The sequence below is a fragment of the Pteronotus mesoamericanus genome, unplaced genomic scaffold (assembly GCF_021234165.1).
Source record: "Pteronotus mesoamericanus isolate MK-2021 breed Mesoamerican mustached bat unplaced genomic scaffold, CSHL_Meso_final contig_56, whole genome shotgun sequence".
NCBI classification, from domain to species: domain Eukaryota; kingdom Metazoa; phylum Chordata; class Mammalia; order Chiroptera; family Mormoopidae; genus Pteronotus; species Pteronotus mesoamericanus.
The window spans coordinates 11,476,610-11,499,312 of record NW_026555201.1 but is presented as its reverse complement, the minus strand read 5'-3'; the positions used below and the strand labels follow the sequence as shown (position 1 = coordinate 11,499,312).

At 36.6% G+C, this 22,703-nt stretch overlaps 1 protein-coding gene and 1 long non-coding RNA gene across 4 annotated transcripts in view; one reads left to right on the top strand and one right to left on the bottom strand.

Annotated features, from left to right (window-relative positions):
• Window positions 1-7,586, bottom strand: part of CNOT2 (CCR4-NOT transcription complex subunit 2) — a 109,266-nt gene extending 101,680 nt beyond the window's left edge. For 2 of the 3 annotated variants that reach the window (XM_054580100.1, XM_054580104.1), the window contains exon 1: window positions 7,529-7,572. In XM_054580100.1, the coding sequence (XP_054436075.1) occupies window positions 7,529-7,533 (5 nt within the window). In that variant the 5' untranslated portion in view covers window positions 7,534-7,572. Of the gene's footprint in view, window positions 1-7,528 lie in introns of all 3 variants that reach the window. The other variant, XM_054580101.1, reaches the window with a different exon arrangement.
• Window positions 7,587-7,608: 22 nt separating this feature from the next.
• On the top strand, window positions 7,609-16,659 carry LOC129075882 (uncharacterized). Its single transcript, XR_008529681.1, has 5 exons — window positions 7,609-7,891; window positions 8,070-8,139; window positions 8,989-9,082; window positions 15,078-15,172; window positions 15,512-16,659. It is a non-coding gene; the product is annotated as an uncharacterized LOC129075882 (long non-coding RNA).
• The last annotated feature ends 6,044 nt before the right edge of the window (window positions 16,660-22,703 follow it).

Genomic DNA, 22,703 nt, shown 5'->3' with positions numbered 1-22,703 from the left:
TGCAAAACTTCACTCCACTTTGGAACCTTCTCTTCTTTCTGCCTGGAAAACAATCACCCAGATTTTTGTACAACTTTCTCCTTTTTTAGGTTTCTGTTCACATGTCACCTCCAGAAACGTCTTCCCTCATTAGCTTGCTTTAAAGAGTCCCATCTTTTGACCCTCATCAGTTGCTGTACTCTTACCCTCTTTACTTTCTTCATCACAATTACTGCTATCTGAAATTGTTTGGTTTATTTAGTTTACTTGTTTATTTTATGTCTCCCCTCTAAGATGTTAGCTCCATGAAGGTAGGCTTGTCTTATTCGCCATCATATATACCCGGCAGTACAGCAATGTCTAGAAGAGAATAAACTATTCTCAAATTAAAGGATTTAGTTGAAAATACCTAGAATGTTAACATCCAACCACGAGTACCTAAAATTTAAATTTATACAATTTTTATCACAATGCTACTCAAAAACAAGTAAATTCTATGAATTTTGTATCTGTAGACAGAAGAAAAACTCTTGACTTTTTATTATTATTTTACTTATTGATTTTAGAGAGGAAGGGAAAGGAGGGGGAGAAAGAGACAGACATGGATTTTTGTTGTTCCACTTATTTATGCATTCATTGGTTGATTCTTTTATGAGCCCCAACTGGGGCTGAAATCCTCAACCTTGGCTTATCAGGACGATGCTCTAACCAACTGAGTTATATCGCCAGGGCAACTCTTGACTTTTTAAAAACACAGATTTTAGGTTCGAAGTGACCTTAAAGATCAAACCCAGTGATTTTCAAACTATACTCTAAATATTTAGAGCAGTCACAGGCCAAATTCCCTGCAGCACTTGATGTATTTGTTTTATATATACATATCTATTTTAGAATATGTGACTCAGATGCATACAAAAAACAAAAATGCATTATACAATCATGTGTCAACAACAAGGATACAGCATGAGAAGTGCATCATTAGTCTATTATCTTCATGGGATTGTAGAGTATTCTTACAAACCTGGATGGCTGGATGGTATAGCCTACTATAAACCCCTAGGCTATATGGTATATAACCTATTGCTCCTAGACTACAAACCTGTATAGCATGTTACTGTACAAAACAGAGTAAGACTAAATGAAGCACAAGAGAAAATGAGGCAATCAAGAGATGCACTAAACATGAGGCATACGAGGCTACTGCTGGCATAACATCGCACACTGTTTTACAGCAAACTTTTTTAATAAGGAGAAAAGTACACTCTGAAACAATGATAAAACATTTAATACAGTAAATACACAAACCAGTAAGTCATTTATTATTATTATCAAGTATTATGTACTGTACCTACAGGGTTGGCAAAAAGAGGTTTACAGTTGAGTACACAACAGTTTATTCTTGTATTATTATTTATTATTGTATTATTTTCCATGCAAACTATAAATCTACTTTTGCTCACCCCTGTAATTGTATGTACTATACTTTTATATGACTACCAGTATCACCATGTGATAAAATGTATTGTGCTACAAATTTAGGATTTTTGTGCTACAATGTCACTGACAGAATTTTTCAGTTCCATTATCATCTTATGGGACCACCATTACATATGCAGCCTGTCACTGACAGAAATGTTATAATGTGGCCATGACTGTATATTAAATTTAAACACTTTGAATACTGCTATCTCTGCTGCCAGGTTAAACAGTTTTGCTATTGACCTCAAATAAAATTTTGGCCTCACATTTACGAATATATCTGTAATTTTTCATAAACATGAACAGATAAAGGTAACAGCTCTAATTTTTTTTCCTAATCTAAAGCCAGCCAGACATTCTCACACAGTTTTAAAAACTACACTCCTAAAGCACTATTCTATGCACTAAATCAAGGCAAACCTCAAGGCGTATCTGCTCAGCATATAATCTTCTTGCAAAATAATTGTACAGTAAGTAAATCTGTAAATGTGGCATGACTGTGATATATTACCTATGCTCATTACAACAGTATTATTACTTAAAGTTTGGTGTTTCTTGATGTTTATAATTTTTAAAAATACGAGCAGCTGCTGTATTTTTCCAGAAAAGTCAAGCTTTAAACAAAAATTTCCTACTACTCCTCTTTCAAACTCCTGCTATTACTTTGTCCTGATTCTGCAAGATGATCAGTTAAGAACAAAAATAAACCTTGTATTTATACCGACTTAGTAAGTCAGGACCTTTCCTATAGAGTAGCATTAAGTAAGATAAGTATTAGATGCTGAATTCAGTCTAAGGATAAAACAGCCTTTATAATCCCCAATTATGAACTGTCATAGTATTCAAGAGACAGCTTGTTTTATCTTATGTTAATGTTAAAAATTAACCTTATTTAAAAGTTAAGCTCAAAATGGCAATCATATATAATTGAAGCTGTACAGAATTTTTTTAAATATTAAGTAATAAAATTAAGCCAAAAGGAATCAGGTACTTTGAATGGCATGGTAAACTTTTGGAATATTATTATTTGACCAATCTATAAAGGACTTTTACAAACTAAAAATTAAATGCAAAAATGCATGCAGGACAAGCATTATAATTTATAATGTAACACTAATACATACTTCTGCCAGATGACACAAAACCAAATGTTCCTCTCCCAAACACACTGTATTACATAATCAGTCATTACATTTTGTCCAGATGCTGATACAAAATGAGGTTATGTTTCAACATCCAAATATATAAATGGAAAAATAGTATATCGATATGTTTGGAAAAAAGCACGTCTACTCATTGTTACCTACATTGCCAGAACACATAATTTTCTCTTGCTTATTTTATCATTCTTTGGCAAAACAAAATTTACTAAGTGTGCACATTCTTATCTACTTTCATATAAGAAAAGACATTTCAATTCAGTAAAAGCAGAGAAAGGATTGGTGTCCTGAATACCGGATTAAATTCTCTTTAAAACATATACCCTCTCTATATTAGCAGTTTTTAGCCATTAAAAAGTCTCTGGAAAACGCAAAAAAAAACATAGGAAAAGATTTCTAAAATCTAAGTTAAATGTTAGCATCTCCATTAAATACAACTGGGAGTTTACCTAGTTTTTATTTCTGTATCTTAAAAAAAGGGGAGGGGGCAAAACTGGTGCAAAATCTCTTACTCAACCCCTTGAAGGCCAGAAGTTTTTAAGAATTGGAATTTTTCAGATTTCACCAAGGTAATATAGTATATATAGCATATATAAACTAACATGGTTAAGCAATGGTAAATATATTATCACTATGTAACTATAAATACAAAATATCTCCTCCAATCAATGACCTTAGTCATACAAAATACAGTGAGATATACAGATCCAAACACTCTGCCAGAGGCACTTTATTACTAGTGTCCTTCCCTTAGCCCTGCATTCACTCTACACACATTTCTCTAAGAAGCTGATTGTCTGTTTTCCCTAGGTAATTTAGAAGCAAAACTCTAAGGACTCAAAGTAAAGGAATGCAGGATGCCCTCCTCTCATCCCCCTTTCCTACCTGCCATTTCTGATCTGTGGATTAGGAAACAGAGCACTCTGACAGCATTAACTGTCAAATGACCATCTGGCAACAGTTCAGTTTACTGCGTATTTATTGATAACCTATTAAATACCAAAAACACTGTAAAAAATACTAGTAATATAAAGATAAATAGGACAAAGCCCTACCTCTTGGGTGCTTGCAGTCCAGTGAAGATTATGGTGAATAACGGGGTTGGATAATAAATTGTCATACAGTGGGACACATTCAATAAAAGCAGAATAGCAAAAGGATTTTGAGAGTCAGGGAAGTTTTCACTTAAAAAAGTGACACCAAGGAAGAATTTTGGAGAGTAAGAAGTTAATCAAACAGAGAAGTGATAATAAAAATACCGCCCCCCCCCGCCCCCAACACACACACTGGTTAAAAGGAAAGGAAAATTTTCAGGGTAGGTGGCAAATATCTAAAAGGTCTGGTGTGTACACACACACACACACACACACACACACACACACGCCCTTAGTCTAAACATATACAACATATTAAAGTGTATCCAGAAAAGAGAAATTTTCTGGGTTTCCTCTCCCTGGATAATTCATTTTGTATTTCCATATTATATAAGCTATGGGACTTACCAAAAAAAGAAAATTGTAAACTATTTTATTAGTTCAAAATGCGGTATACCCCCAAGTAATATACCTGGAGTTTTGCATCTGTATTTCAGAGAACAAGCTGTTAAAAAAACTATCAGGAATTATTTTTCCAGGTCACCTTAACAGTAAAGTAAATAAATGAACAAACCATATCAGCATGTTTTAAGAGTTTAAAAAAGGAAGCCAATCAGAAAAACCGAAGTAACAAAAAAAAAAAAGTATCTACTATTTAAACTAGAGAAGGCTCAATGAACAAAACCAAGGTAAAAATGCAGTAATTTAAAAAACTTAAAATCCTAATGCCTATTCTATTTTTTTTTAAAGACAGACTTCCTACAACAGACAGCAATTTTAGTAAACAGCTCTTTTTAAAATATCTGGGAAGAGTCACAATGGACTTCAGTTCACTGGAGTATCACCAGTAGAAATCATGCTCAGTAAGGACAGTCACCTGTATAATCAACCAGAATGACACCTACCATAGCACTAAGTCCCTTGATATCAATACTGTATGTAATTCTATTCAAACATTACAGTGCAACGCAGATTAACTGACTATAAACTGCCCTACCTGGTACCTTGGTTTCTTTTGCTTTGTACTACAAAAATCCACTAGAACTCTACGTGACAAAATCTTTAGTATTATCTTCTAGGACTACCACTATTTGCATAAGTTGTCCTCGAATGCCTATTTTAAGCAAGCATATGGAAAGTTTGCTTTTATGTAATCATAACAGAATGAACTATCTACAGTTAAAAATGTTAAGGCAATTAAAGAGCAAAAAAACTGTTAACTTATTTACCAGACTATTAATGTATACTCATAATTTCACACACAGAAAATCTTACTAAGCAAATTTGTTAACAAAAGGGCAAAACTTTTGACTTTCTACAGACTGTGAAAAATTCTGTCAGGGTCTTTCACAATACAAGTACTTTTAACATTAATATTTATTGAAGAGATATAAAACAAAACTGGATTAGAAGCACTTCTAAGGAAAACTACTCATATATTGGAAGTATTTATTTACTTTTGAAGAAACAAAATATTCAGGTTATAACTAACTGCAAAGTATATCTCAAGAATCAAACAGTAAATTAAATATCCAAAGTTATTAAGTAAAAACAGAGTTCATTATTTCTCTTTGGGAGGAATATCTGAGTTTTATCTCCAACGTAAAGTGCTTTGCAAACGAAAGGGCTGTAAGTCACTCATATTTTGCCCTCATTTTTCCACCATGTAAGTTTCCCTTAAAATGAAAGTGTAATAGAAACTGAAAATTTTTTAAGGTTGTATTTGTTGCTTGGTTAAACATAGAGGCAATTCTCATTCCCCCAGAGAATCAGATTAGGTTACAGATATCTCTACATAGTTTACTTAGAATAAAAGGTTTCTGCCAACAAATGATACCTACGTTAATTCATTTTTATTGATGCAGCATTACTCAGGGTGCAAAAAAAATGTGAAAGTTTCTTGGTTCCGTTCTAATGTATGAAGTATTCACAGAAATCACAGTAATTCAAGCCCTCAGGGAAAATGATAGAAAAGGAACTTTTTGAAATTAAATGAGGATCTTAAAGTCAAGAAAAATGAATCAGGAGAACTTTTGCCTTTTTACAGCGAATCTTGTATTTTTCCTACTGATTTAATATTACAAAAGAACAACAAACTAAAGAGAAGTTCTATATACAAAACTTACTAAAGATATTGGTCCACTTAAAAGTGTTCCAATGAGAAGAAATGGGAATGTAGACATCTGACCATCTGAATGCAGTAGACATTTAACCTTTCAACCCACCCTTTAAATCTAGACTAAAGTCATCTTCCATAATTGCAAAAGAGCTGTGTTCATTGACATTTGGGAAACAAATGTCCCCCCCCCCCAAAAAAAAGTATTCCCTAACGACTCAACATAAATGTAATATGTAAATGCATAAATACTTTCAAATTTCTACCCCACCCCACCCCCAATAATTTGTTGCCTCAAAGAGCAAACCAAAAGTTGCACTTATTCCAGAGGTCTAGAAATTCCTAATATCTAACATGACAGGAAATGTGTTCAACTTTCAACTAAATTGAAGTATGGCCTCCTCATGAACAGATTTTAACTCAATACCTTCTACCATTTCGCCAAAAATCTAACAGTTGATATCAGCGTGTACTTAATTTTCTCATAATTATTAGAAACTGTCCTGAAGATTAAGAATGGAATAGGCTCCTTTGGGCAAGAGTTTTATGAAAATGAAACAAAAGGTGTTGTAGCTGGTCTTTTGGATGTTGAAAAGTGAAGGCATCTCCTAGGATTCAAAGGAAGTTGATGTTTAGGTTCCTTCCGAGAGTTTGGTACCCGTATGTAAGACTTTTATGCTGGTAATAACCGTACTCGTAGGGCCTGGAATAAATGCAAATTCTAAAATCTTGGAAATGCTTTTACAAAAGACTACAACTCGCATTCCAAAACGATCACAGTCACCAAGAGTCACAGGGTCTCTCCTAGAGCCTCACCTAAGAACTAGGAAGGCCTTTTTTAACCCCACTCGTTTCTTCCGTAAAACTTTTAAGTTAGACTCAAGCCAGCAAAAGGTGGAGAGGCTCCGGCGGAAGTAGAAACCCAGAGCCAGCAACTTCACAGACATAAGCGTTTCGGGTTCCTCCGCCACCTCAGGGCTACCCGGACTCAGTCTCTACCACACCACGGAAGCTTCACCCTCCGGGTGCGGCGACAGAGGAAGCACCACAGTTGCACTCCTTCCATGAGCCAAAGCCTTCGGTATCCCAACGCCTGAAGGCTCCTAAGACCCGTTAGCCAGTACAGTGTCCCCCATCTTTTACATATACACACACATACACACACAAGTTGCAGGTGATGTGCGTGTATTGAGAAAATGTGAACAGCCAGGGACCGCTGCAGCTGATGGGAAGGCGGCAGCGCCGTCTAAAGCGGGCCGGGGCTCTTTGGCCACCGCCGCTGCTGCCTTCTCTTCTTCCTCAGGAAGCAGCGCGGCGCAGGCTTCTACGCGCTGGCGGGAGCCCGTGGGAGCGGAGCCTGAGGAAAACCCCAGAGCCCTCGGAAGGCACCGGGCCTAGGATCCAGAGCTGCCGCTGCAGCGACCCAAGTGCCGCGACGCCTTACGTCCTATCCACCACCCTCTCATACACACCCCCTCCCTCCAGCGCCGCCACCCCCCCTCCCCGCCCGCTCCGCTCTCCCTCTCTCGATTGGAGCCGAGACAAAAGCAACGGGAAGCGGCGGGCCTGGACGCTGCCCGCGGACCCCCGGTGCGACCGGACCGGCCCCAAGGCATTCCCCCGCCTTGCGGGGGCCCCGAATCCGCTGCCCCAGCCGCGCGCCCCGCTGCCAGACTTCCGAAAATTTGCCAAAAACTCACCGCATGAATTTTCTTGTCCCGCGGATCCAAGATGGCGACGTATCCACCGCGGAGGCTGCTGGGAGCAAGACCTTTACCCTCTGACCCCCGCCGTGACCCCCGTCGTTCCGGCTTCCCTCAAGGCGGCGGCGGAAGGTGGGAACAGTGATCGCGGACCGGAGAGGGCTAGGGGTGGGCAGACCGCTTCCCCCGCCTTCGAGAGCGAGTGGGGAGCAGCGTTTCACTCCACTACCTCCCTCCCCGCACCCTTCACCGTGTCTCCCACCAGCTCACCCGGAGGCTCGTAGCTTCTCCTTGGCCGTTATAGCGAGCTCGGCCTCTGCGGCCGCTACAGCTCCCTTGGGACGGGTTGCTTCACGTAGGGTACGGACCCTGGGTGCGAGGTGGGCGGCAGGGTCCAGGGGCGGGGAATGGTGAGGTGGCATAGGTCCGCCCTCCCCCGGGACGCTCAGCCTGTTTGTGTTTGTGTTCGTGTGGGGCACCCCGCCCCAGTCCCCTGCACCTGAAACAAATTGATCGCTGTCTCTTTTTCTTCCCTCAGACCCCGCAACCTCCGGTGCCTGTTCACACGCTTCCAGGGACCCGGAGCACGTTACCATCCCATCTGAGAAGTGAGTTCTCCTCGGCTGAAACCACTGGTATTTTCTTTGCACCACACTCACGTTCTTGATTTGGTAGGAGGGGGTATTTTGGGGAGCCGGTTTTTAAAGCACTTTTGGGTGAGCTCACGCTAAGTTAGATTTGTAGCATGTTCTGTCGCCCCCACTCCCCGGTCCCCACAGAACGTTGAAGGACCTAATGGGCTACCTTTTGAAATTAGGGTGGCTTTGGTGGAAACTTCAGATGAGTGAAAAGTCTCTCCCTCCACAGAAATAATTGCCACTCAGAGTGAAATTAAATTTATGTCCTTTGAAGTAACAAATCTCTCTTCCTTTTTATATTGATAAGCTCTTCCCTTTTTGTTACTACGGAGCACTTTTGGACTTAAAAAGAGCTTCTGCATGTGTGTTTTGGGGTTGTGTAGTTTCATAAAGTGAAAATTGTTATTTACATTTGAGTAATGTATTAAAGTGCAACCCATTTGCTGTAAATAAAATCTCTACTTCTCATGTCTGTTTCTTTTGTAAAATCACCCTTTCCTTCCAAAAAATTCATTGTAATACAGTTTAAAATTTATCATTGAAGGGCTAAGGATAGCTGTTACTCATAAATAGCAAGAAAAATGAGCATACTATAAAATAAAAGGTGACTTTGTCGTGATTACGGAATGCAAGTTATTTTGAAACATTAGTAGATACTGTGTAAATTAAACTCTGAATGGTGCTGAGGTAGCCACTAAAAAATGTTTTACATGGTTATTCATTACATTAAACATTCTGCTTCACTGGGTTTTTTTTACATTAGGAAAGCTCAAGGGGAACAACACTTCTTTATATTATTCCCTACCTTTTCCCCAACAGTGCCGGCTGGCCTGCCTCTTCAGCGTTCTCTTCTGCTATGTAAGATGGTGTGTTAAAGACTGCATACACCTCTAAGTAAATGCAATACATACAGGTATACGAATACATGTGTGTACATATGTGTATTGCTGAGCTTTTTTTTTTTTACTATTGGGAGATTAATTAGAGTTAACATTCTGATGTTCTTTAAGCATTTTATACTGTTAATAACTTGAAAGTATAGCTATTACTATGTGGAATCATAAGGTGAAATTTAAAAAATGAGATATGTTTGTGTATGTGTATAGTTGCTTCAGGTATCACCACTTAACCTATTGGTGGTTTGACTTATATATAAGATTTTATGAAGAACAAAAAATAGACATTATTAACATTCTGTATTTACTCAAAAAAAAACCCCACAAGTTTTAAATAGCATAAACGTTGGTAAAATTGGAGAAATCACTTCCAGAAAGGGACAGGTCTAATTTGAGGATTTCATTACCTTGGGTTTTTTACGGAAAAGATAAAACATTTTCATGGTAAATGTGTAAGGTGGGAGCATTAGGAAAAACACACATAGATACTGTTTCTTTCCTGAGAAAATTATTTGTTTAGAATAAGTTTAAGTATTGTTGAGCAAACTTTAATTTGTTCTATTACTGGTGTCCAATCTGTCATATATTTGTAAAGCTTGTTTAATATCTACCCTAGTCATTGGTTCTAGATATTAATGAGCAGAGACTTGTTAGGGGCTTACGTTTGTGGCTTTCAAGTAAACACTTTGAACAGTGTATTTTTTAAATTGTCCTATTGCATTTAAATGTTCATTATTATTGCTAATATTAATCAAATTTTATAGTTTTTAACTATTTACTTCGATGGATTTTTTTTTAACTGAAAAACAGTCCACACCTTGTATGTGCTTTGTGTGTTGAAATGTATGTAAGATAAATTCCTTACCCACCTTATAGAAAAAGTACTGGTTTAAAGTGAGGGGGAAAGTCCTTAAGAGAATGAGTTTGTAAATAACTAGTTGTAGGAACGGGAGGCCTCACATTTTTAGAAGGTTTAGACACTTCTGAAAAAGGACAGATACCCCAAATTTAACAAGTACTGAAACAACATTTGGATGTAATCTGTCCTTCCATAAACAGTACCACCAATTGTTTACTTACTTGCTCAAGGCATAAAACCAGGTGTCTTCTGTGATTCTTCACACTCTAGGTTCAACACATCATCCAGTATCATTAGCTCTTCCTTGCATGTATTCTGAATTCAGCCACTTCACATCACCTCTCATGCCACCACCCTGTCCAAAATACCGTTCTCTCTCACTCAGCATATCCAAACTATCTCTCTGCTTCTACTTTTCCTCGTGCCTCTTCAAACCATTCTGTGTAAACCAGCCAGAGTGATCATTTTAAAAAGTTCATGAGGCTGCATTACTCCCTTGTTTAACGTCCTCCAGTGGTTTCCCTTAGTGTAGAATAAAGTCCAGTTTCTTTACCATGGCCTTTAAAACTGTATAATCTGGCTTGTTTACCTCTCCAACTTCATCTTGTTCTTACCCTTCCTTTCTGTCTCTATTATGTGCCAATCTTTTTCCAGTCTGTAGCAGAGACTATTAGTTGTACTCTAAAAATTCTCCCATTATTTTCATAGTAATATATAGACATCGGCATATATGACTGTCCAGAATAAATACTGTATTTCCAGCCTACCTGTAGCCATGTGGTAGTTCTGGCCAATAACCAGGTATGTCATGTGGCACCCTTTCAGAACCATCCTTAAAAGACAGTTGTTTGACACCTTCAGTCTTTTGCTGCTTTTCCTTTTATATCCTGTACCCTCGAGGACAGATATGATAGCCTCTAACTCTAGCTGCTAGTTTGGGCCATGTGCAAGTTCCCCCATCCTAGGATTGCAAAACCTTAAGCTGGCAGAAACCTGGGGCCTTGAGACATTTGTGGAGCACCATACCAGCCCTGCACTCCTTATGTTCAGATTTTGACATAAAGAAAAAGTAAACTGTCATTACAGCTACAGTTTAGGGTTTCTTGTACTCAGTTAAACTTAACTGCTGCTCCATCGCAGGCTCTTTGCATTTTTTATTTCTGCCTGAGCTATGCTTTCTTTATATGACTAACTCATTCTCATCTGTTAGGTCTTAACTCACATATTATCTCTTAACACTCCTTCCCTGGCCACCTTTTCTAAAGTTGCTCTTTTTTCCATTTAGTCTCTCTCACGGCATTTATAATTTCTCATTATCTCTTTATTTTGTGTTTCCCTTCACCTTACTGAAAATCTAAGTTTCATGAAAGCAGGGACTACCTTTGTTTTGTTCACTGCTTTATCCTCCACACATGGTAGACATTAGATAAGTACTGTTTAATGTATGAGACAGTGAATAAATGGCCATTGAATGAATAAAATAGATCCTTATCCAAGATTAGGTAGACTTTTTTTTTTTTTTTTTAGGTAAATGTCTTCAAAGCTTTCCTTCAAAACATAATGTGTAAAATCCAAGTTAAGAAGCAGCTAGGAAAAATAGTGCTAAAGTAATGGAATATTCCATGCTTCCAGCCCTTAATGATGACGATAAGTGCCTTTTTCTGGGAAACGTAAAAGGTTATTTCCAGAAAAAACAAAAACAACTGGTGAGACAGAGTGGCAAATCAGGAAGAGCACTACAGTGTAATATCTATGGCAGAAACTCCCGCTAAATAGTAGTCTGATTTATTATATAACGGACCTCAGATTCTTCAGCTAAAAACACATTAAGCTTTGAATAGTAATAATTATAAAAGTTTAATAGTAAGACTTAAGAGTGATGTAACATGTTACACAATAGTTTGGTTTTCAGGTGTTATTTTAGCAAGTGATTAAATCTTCAAAATGCAGGCAAGTGTTCAGAGAAACAGGGTTTCTTATACTACTGAGAGTATAAATTGGCACATTTCTAGAGTGCAGCCTAGCAATATGTATCAAAAGCTTTGAGCATGATCATTTGACAAAGGAATTCCTCTAATGGAAGTGTATCATAAGGATATGTGTAACAACTTTATTGCAAGACTTCATTACTGCATTGTTTACTAGAATATTGGTTAATTTAAACTACATCTATACAACATAACAGTATTCAGCCTTTAAAAATGATGAATTTTTAAGTGGAGGAAATTTTGACATGATATATTAAGTGTGAAAAAAGTTTTGAAATATAATTCCAATTTTGTAAAAATTTGTAAGTTTTCAAAGGACTAACAGGGTATGTATGTGGTATTAATTCAACTTTGCAGAAGTGACTATTGCAGTAATTTTTATTTCATTTCATAGTTTTTTAACTTTCATAGCCTAAATATTTTTTAATAATACTAATTAAAAGCTTATCTTTAAAGAAGCAAGTGAATAATTTGGGGAAATAGTACCACATACTCAGTTGTCAAGCCTGATACCCTTTTTTCCTTACATCCCATTACTAATTGCTAATTCTTACATAATTTTACCTTCTAAATATGTCTAGTATCCCTCCTTACCTCACCAGTTTATCAGCCATTCTCTTAATAATTTATTCATAATATCTCATCTAAACTTTGGAAAGAGATTGTTTAATTGGTCTTTATTAAGTTTTACTTCTCTCCAGTCTTCCAAACTACCACCAGTTTCTACAGTGCACATCTTAGTAGACTCCCCTGCATAAAATCTTTATAATAATGCCTTCTCACCTGCAGGATAAAAGTGCAAACTTCTGTTCATGAGGTATAAAGACCTTCTTCAAATAACACCTTCCAACATTTTCAGCCTCAGGTACTACTTGTGGTTACATCCCAAAATTCCATATTTTGTGCCCTTGCAGTTTTCTTCCCTCTACTTTGAGTGACCTCTTGCTTCCTTAAAAATGTCTTAACAAATTTCTCCTTAGTCTTTTATGCTGGTTTTTAAAATATGTCCACAAATTCTTTGATATTCCATTCATCAAGAAGTGGAACTTAATTCACTTTTTTTCTGAGGGCAGGTTGGTCTTAATGACTTTCCTGTAATAAATAGGTTAAGGTGGAAGTCCTGTGACTCTGAGACTAGGTCATAAAAGGTGTTGGGACTTTCTTATGCATACTCTACTGAATCACTGAGGGGAGCCAGCTGTCAGGTCCTAGGACATTCAGGCACCCTATAAAGAAGTCTGTGTGCCCAAGAAATGAAATCTTTAACAGCCAATAAGGAACTAAAACTTGCCAACAGCCACACATGAGTGCGCTAAGAAGCAAATCTTTGGGCCCCCTTGAGATTACTCTAGCCCCAGCCAACAGTTTAACTAATCTCATAAGAGACACTGAACCAGAACCACCTAACTAACCCCCTCCTGTATCTGAGATAATAAATACTTGTTTTAAGCTGCTGTGGTTTGGGTTAATTTGTTATACAGCAATAGATAACTCATACATCTTCCTTTAGGACTCATCTTTGTGAAATTTTTCTGAACCCATTTTTTTTCACTTAAGAATTGAATTTTCCCCTGCTACACAATGACCTTCTTAAGGGCAAGAACTATGTCTCATTTTTCTCCTAAATGTTTCATACATCAACAAGTGTTTTTAGCATTTGCACGACCAGCATTATACTAAAAAGTCAGTAGTGACATAATTTTATTAGAGAAAAATAGAATTAGGAAATAGTAATGGCAGCAACAGATAGAGCAAACACTACCTGTCAGGCACTATTTTAAGCATTTTACCTATATTAACTCATGAAATTCTTACATTTACTTTATGTTCTGGGAATTGCTAAAATCTGTGGTACAGAATTCTCTGCTAGATCAGAGAAGGGAAGTGAGAAAGGACTGGTGTGTCAGGGAGAGAACTTCACTAAGTGGCTGTTTACGTTCCATATTAAACGACATAATTTGGATAGATGTGGATGAGAGGGGGGGGACACTCAGGAGAAGAACATGAGCAGTGGCAGCTAAGGCTGCCATAACAACATACCGCAGACTGGGTGGCTTCAACAAGTTTTATTTCCTCACAGTTCTGGAAGCTAGTAGTCCAAAACAAGGTTAGTTTCTTCCAAGGGACTCTGTCCTTGGCTTGTAGATGGCTGTTTCATAGTCACATAGTGTTCTCTCTATATGCCAGTCTGTCTCCAAATTTCCCCTTTTTATGGGACACCAGTCGTACTGAGTTAGAGCATACCCATATGACCTTATTTAACCTTAATTACCTTTTTAAAGGTCCTACCTCCAAATAAGGCACTGGGGATTAGAACCTCATAAATTTAGGGGAGATAGAATTCAGTCAACTCAGAAGCAGAAATAAGCATGGGCCAGCATCTAGAACCAGCCTAAGATAAGCAGAGGGGGCTAGTGGAATTTATCTTGGAATAAGGTTTTTGGAGTATTTTAAATTTCAGGCAGAAGAGTTCAAATAGATGGCTTTTGATAAATCACTGCTAACCAGTCCATTCCAAGGTTTAGTCAACACCAAAAGGAAAAACAAAAATAAAATTAAATAGAATCATTTGCAGTACATTTTTAATATCCCCTCTTATAACCCGATGTTGCCATTCTCATCTTTCAACGATAATTATTTTAAATTATGAGTCATCTCAAAATTAATGTGTTGTAATTTGTTACGCATTCAAATTCATACAATAAAAGTTTATTTTTTTCCACATGCAAAAAACTCAACAAAATACTTTTTACTCTGCTTTCTTAACTTTGTTAAATGTTTAAATACATGATTAAGCTTACGTAAAAACACCAATTATTCTATCCTACATATGAAATATAAGGTATTTTCCACTTAAAGTAAAATTACTCCCCCCAAAGTTACCAGATTTAATGAATATATAATCACAAATTAATTTAAAATTCACACCTGGTCTACCAATATATGTTTGCTAGCAATGAAAAATTAACTGAAATCTTTAAATGAGAAACAATGTAAATACTGAAATGACAGAATGAAAATAATTTATGTACATACAGTACGTTCATGAAAGAGTTACCTGCTTAAATAGTATTGGCGTTAGTGATAGCCATTCAAATGCTGAATGTTAACAATTTTTTTTTAAATTTTATCCTTATCTGAGGACATTTTTTTCATTGCTTTTAGGGAGAAAGGAAGTGGGGGAAACAGAAACATTGATGCGAAAGAGAAACATCAGTTGGTTGTGCCTTGTAGGCACCCTGACTGGCAGTGCAACCTAGGTATGTGTGTTGAGTGGGAATCAAACCCACAATCTTCCAGTATACAAACGATGCTCCCACCAACTGAGCCACACTGGCCAGGGCTAGTACATTTTTTTAAACTAAGGAATTTATACTTGAAGTGAAAATACATTCTGTATAAATTAAAATGAAGATTATAAAGACAGTGACATAATGGAGATTATGAAGTATATAGCTTCCAAGAAAACCTTGGGCATGGGAGAAGCAATCTAAAAAAAATCCCTAACTGTAACTGAATGCAGGTCTAGCTGCCTGTCTCTATGAAAATCAATACCGAAAAGGCAGGTGATGATGTAAAATAAAGTGGTTTATTTGCAGATGCTGACCATCGGGAAGATGAGGGACTCATCTCAAAGACCATCTCCTGAGAAGGTGGGGGACTCCTGTCTCAACGCCTATCTTCTGGAAAGATGGGGGACTCACATATCAAAGCCCACCTTCTACATCTCAGTGGAGGCAGAGGTTTTTCATAAGGAGGGAGAGGGGGAAAGACCAAAGAGATCAAGGGAGGGTGCTAAAAAGTTCTTTACATACAGGTGAGCCCAGTCCATTCTGATAAGGCAGGTGATGGTATGGTGTGCACCATTCTGGTTTAGTCACCCTGGCTTCACATCATCCTGGTTTTACGTCATCCTGACTCCATGGTTGAAAGTCAGCAAATCTAGAGCTGGGTGCCTGAAGGTCAGAGTCTGTATCTTTTGAAGTTAGTTCCTAGGATTCTTAGACAAACACACTGTTTATCTATAAGCTACATATTAGTCAGAGTAAGTACAGAAACAATGTCAAAAGAATGGTGAGGTGGGTTAGAATTCCCCAGTGTTACAATTTTCCACTGTTACATTACTTCAAACTGATTCCATTCAATTCAGGGATTCCTGCACTTGGGAACATTTTATGTTTAACCTAAAATTTTTACATTGCTTTTTTTTGTTTTCACATTTTTTATTCCTTAAAACTGCTCACATTGCAAATTGTTCATGGATGAAATAGGAAACTGAGCAGATTTTTCTACAAAATATGGTATAACCTTACTCAATTTTCCATCTGATGGCTAATAAACCTTAGAGTACACATTGTAAAATTACCCTCTTAAGGACTGAATGTGTAGAGCATTCTGCAAGTTAAAAGAAATAAGCTAAAAATGAGCATATAAACCTACCTCTAAATCAACAGTACTGAATCCTGGCAAACATCCTAAAAGGAAAAAAAAAATCTTTAAAGAGATACAGTTCAGTCCCAAAAGGATTAAATAGAGAAAGCCCTGGCTGGTGTGGCTCAGTGGACTGAGTGCTAGCCTGCAAACCAAAAGGATTAAATAGAAACCTTAATATGTTATTGTTTCTAACTATCCATCTCACATTACAGTGCTTGAACAGTCAAAAGTTTAGCACAAAAAATTACATTTGTTCAGTAAACATCAGAAACAGCAGCTTTTGAAGTCAAATGTAGGTAACTTGGTTAATAATTTCAAAAGAACTTTGTGTCAATTATCTATGTAGACATGAATAGTTCATTTAGTTCTCAAAAACTACATTAGAAATTTTCTGTGAGGACACATGATAGCAATAGTTTCATTTAAACAAAAACAGTTATAACAGTCTGTGCAATAAGAATGACAAATATTCCACTAATTAATACATATACCTGGATGCCTTAAGTTGCCACGGCTTAAGTCAGTAACATTAAACATACTAGTGTACAACTCTGAAATCTTTCAAAATATAAAGGGAAGAAAGTTTTTAGCTCATCTTTCCAGTCTGTTACATTCAATAGAACTAATAAAAACTTACTGGATTACAGACTCCGCTTCTATGTGTATTTTTAGAAATTGCATAGGATCATAACATAAGATCTAAAAAAAGTTTTAAAAAACAGAACATACTGTACTTTTAAATGAAGCATTTGCCATTCTAAAAATGAGAGTTGTGATGGCAAATGACCACTATCTCTAATAATGTCATAATTCTGGGGAGGGGGACATGTTTCATTGTACATATTCTTAAAATCACTTTCTGAGATGTTCTACAAATTGAGGTTACTGTTTACTAATAAAAGCATTTTACAATCCTTGAGAATTCTAAGCTTCTCTTCAGTGTTTCGAAAAATCTCATGATGATTACAGTGACACTAGATCAAACAAAATAACCAAAACATAGTGAACCTCAGTTCTCCAACTTAATTCGTTCTAGAAACCTGTTTGAAATAATTTGCTCAAAAAACAAATCTCCTTTGTCACCTGAGATCTACGTGTAACTGATGATACAGGTATCTGCATAAAAGGGTTGTCAGGTCAAGAATCGAGAAACGAAGCTTTGTTCAACAACCAATAACAACTTGGTATTTTTATCTTCAGCCTGTCACCTATACATTGAATGCAATATCTAATGCTTAAAAATACCAGAATTCACAAATGCACTAATTATGATCTGGGCAGAGAAGTCAGAGGCTAGATGGAGAGAGCCAGCATCATGGTGCTCTAAAGATTATAAGTTCATCAAATGCTGATCTTTGGTCAAAAAATAAAACAATACTCTCCTAGGGGAAAAACACACCAAAATGACAATAAAAATAAAGGAAAATAAAAGAATTTGGACAGTCTTAGAGTTTATAAAGATCTCTAATTGGGAGTTTCCAAATGGCACTCTTCCTGACTGTAAATTTTTTTTTTTTATTTTTAGAGAGGGAGAGAAACATCAATGTGTGGTTGCCTCTCATGCGCCCCTTACTGGGGACCTGGCCCACAACCCAGGCATGTGCCCTGACTAGGAATCAAACTGGCTACCCTTTGGTTCGCAGGCTGGCACTCAGTCCTGAGCCACACCAGCCAGGGCCTGACTCTGTAAATTTTCTGTATTGTTTTTGTTTTCTGTTTCCAGATATTAACATAAAGATATGTTTTTAATATAACCAGTTTCGAGAATAGTAGAATAAATGCTTCATCTTAACACAATGTTCTGTTCTGACTTGGTATCCATTTATCATTCATTTTTCAAATGTGAGTAAATCTCAGTTATGTGCTATTCATTGTGTTTTACTGTCATTTAGTTCTCAAGAAAACTATGGAATGCAGATGTAGTATAATTTCTCCCATTTCCTTGTATGCCACAAGTATGTATCAGATTTCTAGTTTAAATTTGTGAACCGTATTTTGCTCTTCAAGTATTCTTGTCCTTATAATCAATTTCTGTTTATTACTCTTCACCTTTGGAATCAATCACAACAATATTAAAAGCCTCTTAATATTCTGAACCAAACATTAAAGATGTTGTTACTCTTTCATTGTTCGGTATCATCTATAAAAATAACCCAAAAGGAAAAGTCAAATAAATGAGGTAACCAATAGAAAGAAAAAAAATATTTTTGGAAACTAGAAAGTGGCTAGAACAATCAGCAGAAGAAAACCTCAAACAACAATAATTAGAGATAAAATAAGAGGTTGGTGTTGGCTTGATAATAATTATAACTATCACTTAATTTGGCATTACTAAATTGCAAGCACCATAATTAACATGATTTCACTCAATGTGCAAAACATGAGATAGGTGGTATTTGTGTGTTACAGATGAGGAAATGGAAGCTTTAAAGAGAGGTTGCCTTAGATTTCACAAATTATATCTTATTTCAGAGTCTCTTTTTAATATATAAAGTTTTTTACATTGTATGTAATATTTTTATATATCCATTTTGCGGGGGAGAGAGGGCCCATGGATTTTATAACATACTCTAAGGGGTTCCTAGTGAAAAGTCTAAGAACCCTTAAAACTCCTCACTGTGAATTCAGTGCATTTATTATGAGGAAGAAAGTGACTCTTAGGTTATTTGGCTGAGTCAATCAAATGAATAAATATGCACAACCTAAATAAATAATTAAAACTCTAATTAACATTTATCAAGTTCCTATCATATGCCAGCCATTCAGATTATATAGTAGTGTTTGTCAATCTTGAATAATACAGGTACAGCTTGTAAGAATTGTGATACCCAATGTGATAAATTATTTTTATTATAAGGTTACTCCGATATGTGCTATGTGTAAGTAGAAAACTTGGTGTAAACCTATGCTAATAGGTATTTTCTAACTATTAAACTGTAAAAATTGAAATTAAACTAAAATATTTTAAATTAACATTAATTTTAATGGAGCAAAGAATATTGTTTTGCAGAGCCTGAGTCATCATGGGAAATTAATACAGCACAAAGTTTTAATTTGAAATACCAATATTGCTATGTGATAACTTGATTTTCTCTTTTTTTCTAGTCTAATTTTCTAAAACCTCTGTTTCAGAGGCAAGCAATCACAATATTTGGCCTGTACCTGGCATCTATGAATCATTAATTTGTTTCTGTACTGTAGCCCAGGGCAATTTAAGATTTATAGCTGATTCCAACTCAATTATAAACACAAAAATATGGGCATTCAAGTCAGTTGAAAGTATAGGGTCAGGCAAAAGTAAGTTTACAGTTCGTATAGAAAATAAGATAATAATACTATAAGAATAAGTTCTGTTTCATACACTCAGAGCTGTAAACCTACTTCTGCCCACCCTGTATTTATTTACATCGTGGTCTTCCCTGTCATCCAAAGTATAGTTATACTAAGTTTTAAATTATTTTTTAATTAAAATTTCAAAAGTAAAGATATTTGATGAAAAATCACAGACACTCACGAAAATGTTAGTGAATCATCAGAGATCTAAGAAGCAGGGGTAAAGAGTTGGAGGTTTTAGATTAGCACCAACTTAAAATTTTACCCAACTAAAACATATGCAAGCTGAGTGCCCTTGGGCAAGATGATTAACCTCTCCAGGTCTCAGTTTTGTTACCTAAGAATAATGCATAGAAATATTACCATGAATTTCAGGGTTAAAATTTTTATGAAATCTGTATAAATTCTTAGCATAATAATATATGGAATGAACAAAACACTAAAAAAAAGTTGCTGTACTATTTTATGCAAAGTACCACATGTAATCTAAGAATTTTAAGTAAAGAAAAACAATTTTTTTTAAAAGATTTTATTTATTTTTAGAGGGGAAGGGAGGGAGAAAGAGGGAAACAAACATCAATGTGTTGCTGACTCTCATATGCCCCCTCCTGGGGACCTGGCCTGCAACCCAGGCATGTGTCCTGACTGGGAATGAAAACAGGTGACCCTTTGGTTGGCAGGTTGGCACTCAATCCACTGAGCCACACAAGCCAGGTTGAGAAAAACATAATTATTAAGGGAGCATCTAAAAGGGGAAATGCAAGAAAATTATAAGACTGTATAATGGCCATTTAAAAACAGAAACATAAATGTACTAACTAGCTGCTACATATTTCCTGTTGACAAAAGTAAATGAGGTAAGGTAGGAAAGTGATACATACTCTTAAATTATCATACTCTGTAGTATCAATTAGTGATTATGTTTTATTTTGCTACTGTAAGAATAATTTTTTAAATCAAACATGTTAGCTAATTTTTTTCCATTTCTGTGATGGCATCTCTTCCACAGTTACAAACAGAATTTTAAAAAGCCCTTTCCTTTTTAAGAAAGCCATTGTTTACAAGAAGAGAGTTACTAGTTATTCACAATAATCCTCAAATAACTTATTTATTTATTTTAGAGAGAGAGGAAGGGAAACAGAGAGAGTAAGGGAAACATTGCTGTGAGAGAGAAACTTCGATCGGTAGCCTCCTGTACACTCCCCAACCAGGTGTTGAACCCACAACCTAGGTATATGCCCTGACTAGGAATCAAACCCGTAATGTTTCAGTGTACAGGCAATGCTCCAACCAATTGAGCCACTTGGCCAAAGCATCAAATAACTCTACATTTTTATTATGGTGTCCAACTCTATATAAGTAGGTAGAACCTGTATTCACAATTAAGATGTTTTAAGTAATGGAGGTAAACATCATAATTTGTAAAATTATTTCATCAGTGAGTCCAGTTAGTTCCTATTAGCTCTAGATCTTAAAAATTGCTATATCAGCTATACCGTTGACTGGTAAAAGTGGTCCCCAAACCTCTCTTTAATGAAGCAGCCTACAATTAGGAAATAACTCTTCATAAGCAGAACCCACATGAGTGAGCATGGAACAGTTGAATGATAAAACCCAGGGAAACAGCCAACTGATTACTTACAAACTCAGCTGCTACTGAAGAGACATTTGATAATGCAGCACTAAAAAAAAAAAAAAAAAAAAATTCGTAAAACGTAAGAGTTATAAATAGTAGGGAAAATCTTTCCTGGTAGCTTCATCCCAAAAGTTAGTTTTTCCTGCGAAGTCAAAGAATCTTTTTTTTTAATGCTCTTACTATAAAATGGAGGAGAAAGTCTCCATTTTAAATAAACCAACAGCAGACATTTATTACACATCTTTAACTTGAAGAACTTGTAACTAGTCTGTGTGGTTCCTTATGGAAACAAAAATTACAAAAAGGAAAAATGGTGGAAGGATCCAAACTGGGTTTCTCAGACTACTACTATGAGATACTGGTAAGTATTATGTGATAAAAGGGTTGCCAGTGGAAATCGTATTCTTCCATGGGATCATGAGAAAAGCATTTCATGGACCCATGGGCAGAAGGGGTTGTGGTGTGGTAAGATTTATTTAGGTGGAAATCTGCCACTGGATTTCCAGTGTCCCATCTCCGGCCATCCTGCCCTGGAAAAAAAATCCCAACTGTGTCTTCAGCAAGGCCAACACAAAGGCTAGTGTCCAGAGTTTCTGTTTCATGTTAAAGCTTGGTCCTCTGGAGCCCATGCGGCCTGCTGCAGGCCCACATGGTTGCATATGTTCCCAAATGAGAGAAAATGCACGGATGAACAACAGGGTGAGTGCTGGTCACAGAAAGAAGGTGGAGGTGAGAGAGAGAGAGAGAGAGAGAGAAAGCTCTACTTTGTTCCCCTGCAGTTGTGACCAGTAGCTTTCAAAACAGTCAGCTTCCCAAGCTTTCCTGGGCTCCCGATGGGCCCACCTCTTAGACTGACAGGCCTCTATGGACGAGCACCTCCCTCTGTCCCTCAGCAATCCAGTACCAAAGGGTGGACAGTGCTCCTAAGGAGATTTCCTGTGCTCCTAGGATGATGTCTCTTCAGCATCAGTCCCCTGGAGAATGAGTGAGTCTGTAAATGCTATAGCTTCCTGGCTAAGCAAGTAGACCTATGCTCCTCAGTTTATTAAGCTCGATGTCTAATTCCCTTTGTAGCCTTCCATATTAATAATTAGCTACCTGTCTATGGTAACGACAGAATTCCATTGTAAATTGAGCATAGGAAATGCTGAGTTAAAGCATGTAAAAGTTTCATTATTGATGGGATTTTTACTATGCTAATATTTGTGTCCTTAAGTGCTTTAGTTCACTTTTATTGAAGATTTCAGCTACTAGCTCACAAAACCATGAACTATCTATCTCTACTACATTTAACAAAATACTGTATTTAGTGCACTTTCCCTTTAGAATCATTTATTGAAGATTTCAGCTATTACCTCACAAAACCATGAACTATCTCTACTACATTT